The 3,341-nt window shown below is 39.9% G+C and overlaps 1 protein-coding gene across 1 annotated transcript; it reads left to right on the top strand.

The window, feature by feature from the left end:
• Nucleotides 1-802: 802 nt before the first annotated feature.
• Nucleotides 803-2,982, top strand: LOC149264574 (putative disease resistance protein At1g63350). Its single transcript, XM_089399561.1, has 2 exons — nt 803-944; nt 1,124-2,982. Exons 1-2 carry the CDS (start codon nt 803-805, stop codon nt 2,980-2,982), a joined length of 2,001 nt encoding a protein of 666 aa, XP_089255687.1.
• Nucleotides 2,983-3,341: the final 359 nt, after the last annotated feature.

The following is a 3,341-nucleotide window of genomic DNA, read 5'->3' as shown; positions in this document are numbered from 1 at the left end:
GTTCTTTAATCTTTCTTTTCGTTTATTCATCTATTCCTTTCGTTCGTGTTTGCATTTCCCTTATATCATTTCCTTTATTCATATATTCCTTTCGTTCGTGTTTGTATTTCCCTACGAGGAGGGTCACGACACGATAGAATATTCCTTTTTATTTTCTCACACATTCATCATAATGTTTATTCTTATTCACAACTTTCTTTTATATTAATAAATGAATGATCTTATTCTTTAATCTCTTCTTTTACTTTATGCATTTATTCCTTTCGTGCTTCTATTTCCCTTTTATCAATATCAATATCTACAACGCTCACCATACAATAAATGCTCTTATTTCTGTTTGACACCCACTTTTATAATCATTAATGCTTTTATTTCAACCTCTTTCTTATTCACATAAACTTTAATTTCTCTTATTCTGCCCTTAACTTTTGCTTTCACTCATTCCAATCAAACTTTTCAGTTTTCCTGAATTCTGTTCATTTTCGTGAATTAAGAATCCTTTTATCATCCTTCACTGCTATACAACTCACCACCAAGATTTCTTTTATTGATGCACCTTCTTCACTGCTTATCGTCACACGCCCAACCCACTCCATAGCCCCATAGCCCCTGCCCTCCAGGTTTGGCCGCCCATATACATCATCTCATTGTCTTTCTCTGTGCCGCTAATTTCAACGAGAAAGTCATGGCAACCGGCAGCAGCGTAATCAACCCAGTCGTCCACCTGATGAGTGACGTTATTGAGGTTATTAACAACCATGATAACCCTCAAACTCTGCAAATGCAAATTGAGTTGAGGGCCATGGAGAGCCTCGTACAATTTGTTGCCACCTTCTTCTTCGTTCGTGATGTTTTGGTTGCAATTGCTGCAAAATTATTTTGCACAGCTAAATCGCCTTCTCAATCGTCGCTTGGGACGGTGCCAAAGATGTCTGGACTGTGTGGTTTGTAAGCCCAGGAGATTCTCCAAAGAAGTAACGTATTGGAACTCATTTTTTAGTCACCTCTATCATGGCTTTCAAGGCGATTTGTCAATATTCTTCACTTCTCTGCACTTTCTTTCAACAAAACCGTTGTATAGAGAGGATGCAATAGACTGGAGATGTTCAACCCCTCTCTGCAGATGATGGCTGGATGCTGTTTCGCAGAGTGGCTTTCAAAGAGGAGCATGTTTCTATGGATATACAAGAGTGTGGCAGGTCAATTGCGGCGGAGTGCAAAGGTATCCCACTGGCTATAAATGTGGTCGCCGCAGCAATGGTTGGGCAACGCAGTGTAGATGAATGGGTTAATTGTTTGTCTTCCATTAGAAGCGTAGATACATCTACTTTTGCAGCTACTCATCCTCACCTTGATGCACAGCTCTATAGATTGTTCCGATGGAGTTATGATGCTCTGCCTAATTCCAACCTCAAGAATTGCTTCTTGTACTCTGCCATCTTCCACCAACATCTACAAAATGGAAATGCACTTGACTTCGGAAGCAGGGTTGAGGGAGTGGATTCGCGCGAATTAGTGGAGATGTGGATTGGCAAAGGTTTGGTGAAGAGCGAAGAGGGAACACATATAATGGAGATGGCCATTGGCCGAAACTACATCAAACTCCTCCTACATCGTTGCTTCTTCCACATTGTTAAGCAGAGCAGGACTGTCCTTAGAAATGATTGGGTTGCATATGCCAATGATATTCACGATGTTTTTCCGAGCATAAGAGTTCCGGACGTTATTCGTGAAATGGCAATGTATGTAGCGCAGAAAGAGGGGAATTTTTTAGTGATGAGAAGTCCAGATCTCCGAAATTTGCGACAGGATGAATATGAGAATTGCAGAAGAATATCATTTGCTGATATTAATTCTATTGGGGATTTGCCCACCAACTTGAGATGCCCAAAGCTGGCGAGTCTCATCTTAGCAGGCAAAACAGGTTTGCAAAAACTTCCTTCAGAATTTCTACTCTTCCTGCCCTCTCTCACGGTTCTCAATCTCTCCGGCTGCAACCAGATCACTTCAATCCCAACGTCAGTGGGGCAATTAAGACAGCTCGAGTTTCTCTCGTTAAGTGGGCTCGGAATCAGAGATTTGCCTGAAGAGATCTGCCATCTTCCCAAACTTCAATTTTTGAATCTTTCAGACTGTACTTCTCTGGCGTCATTGCCTTCTCAGATTGGAGAGCTCAAAAATCTCAAGCATCTTGATTTATGGAGATGTGGTTCATTAGAGATGATTCCGCGTGAGATCTCTGAACTTACTTCACTGTGCAGACTCCGGATATGGACAGATTTAAGTGTGGAAATGGAAGCACCGGCAAGTATTTGGAGTTTGAAGGGTCTCAAAAATCTGACGGAATTGGCCGTATTTATAGGAGGAACGTCAGGAATTAAAGATGGCATCATGGGAAACTGGTCGGAGATGAGGCACTTAAGTTTGGATTACTACTGGAATACTTCTGAAGAGGATCTTCCCCAGGACGTGAAGAACATGAAGAAGCTACAGAGTTTTGTGCTACGTTATTACCGAGGGTTGAATCTGCCGAATTGCAAGTTTGAACATCTTGAAATGGTCCGATTGGATGACTGCAGGAACATAAGGGAGCTGACTCCATTGGAGCGGTTGCCAAATTTAAAGATTCTGAAGTTGTACATGTGCAGTGAATTGAGAGAGTTGGGGATAGGGAGTGGTGGAAGTGTTGCAGGTACAGGTGGATATCAAAGGCTACAGAGGTTGGTTCTCAGAGATCTAGGGAACTTAGAGAGTTTGTGTGGAGCATCAAAGAGGGGAGTGTGGGATGAACGAACACTCCCTCACCTCCGTGTGTTGAAGATACATGAGTGTCCCTCTTTGAAAAGACTTCCCACTGGGATGGAGAAGCTGCAAAATCTATGTGCATTAATTTGCCAAAAAGAATGGTGGGATAGTATCATATGGGAAGATGATAACATGAGAGTGAAGCTTCAGAGCATCTGCAAACATGCTTATTATTAAAGCACGTGATATTATTTTATTCATCCTTTTGATTTTCAGTTTCAGTTTTGCTAAATGTGAGCTGTGAGTGAATGGATAGCATTCCCTTTCATTTTATGCCCCGGAAATGCTAAACTATGATGTATTATTATTTTTATGTTTTAAATTTAATAATCAAATATTTGTTTTTAAAGAGATTCGCTATGTATTTGTTTTTCGATTTAGATATTTTGAAATTATATAAAATCATTATGTATAATTTTGCATCGGGAACGCTAAACTGTGAGTTCTTAAATTTGTATTGGTAATGTTTTATTATTCATTATTTTTCTTAATTTAATAACTAAATATTTATTTTTTCAAAGAGATTTGATATATTT

The sequence above is a fragment of the Pinus tabuliformis genome, chromosome 6 (assembly GCF_031772625.1).
Source record: "Pinus tabuliformis cultivar Carrire ecotype Pingquan chromosome 6, CPIR1, whole genome shotgun sequence".
Classification (NCBI taxonomy): Eukaryota; Viridiplantae; Streptophyta; class Pinopsida; order Pinales; family Pinaceae; genus Pinus; species Pinus tabuliformis.
Note: the sequence above shows the minus strand (reverse complement) of the source record. Positions and strands in the feature narration are given on the sequence as shown.

Coding starts and splice junctions, on each gene's coding strand:
- LOC149264574 (XM_089399561.1), top strand. CDS start 803: ATGGAGAGCCTCGTACAATTTGTTGCCACCTTCTTCTTCGTTCGTGAT. Junction 945..1,123: donor AAAGATGTCTGGACTGTGTG/GTTTGTAAGCCC, acceptor CCCTCTCTGCAG/ATGATGGCTGGATGCTGTTT.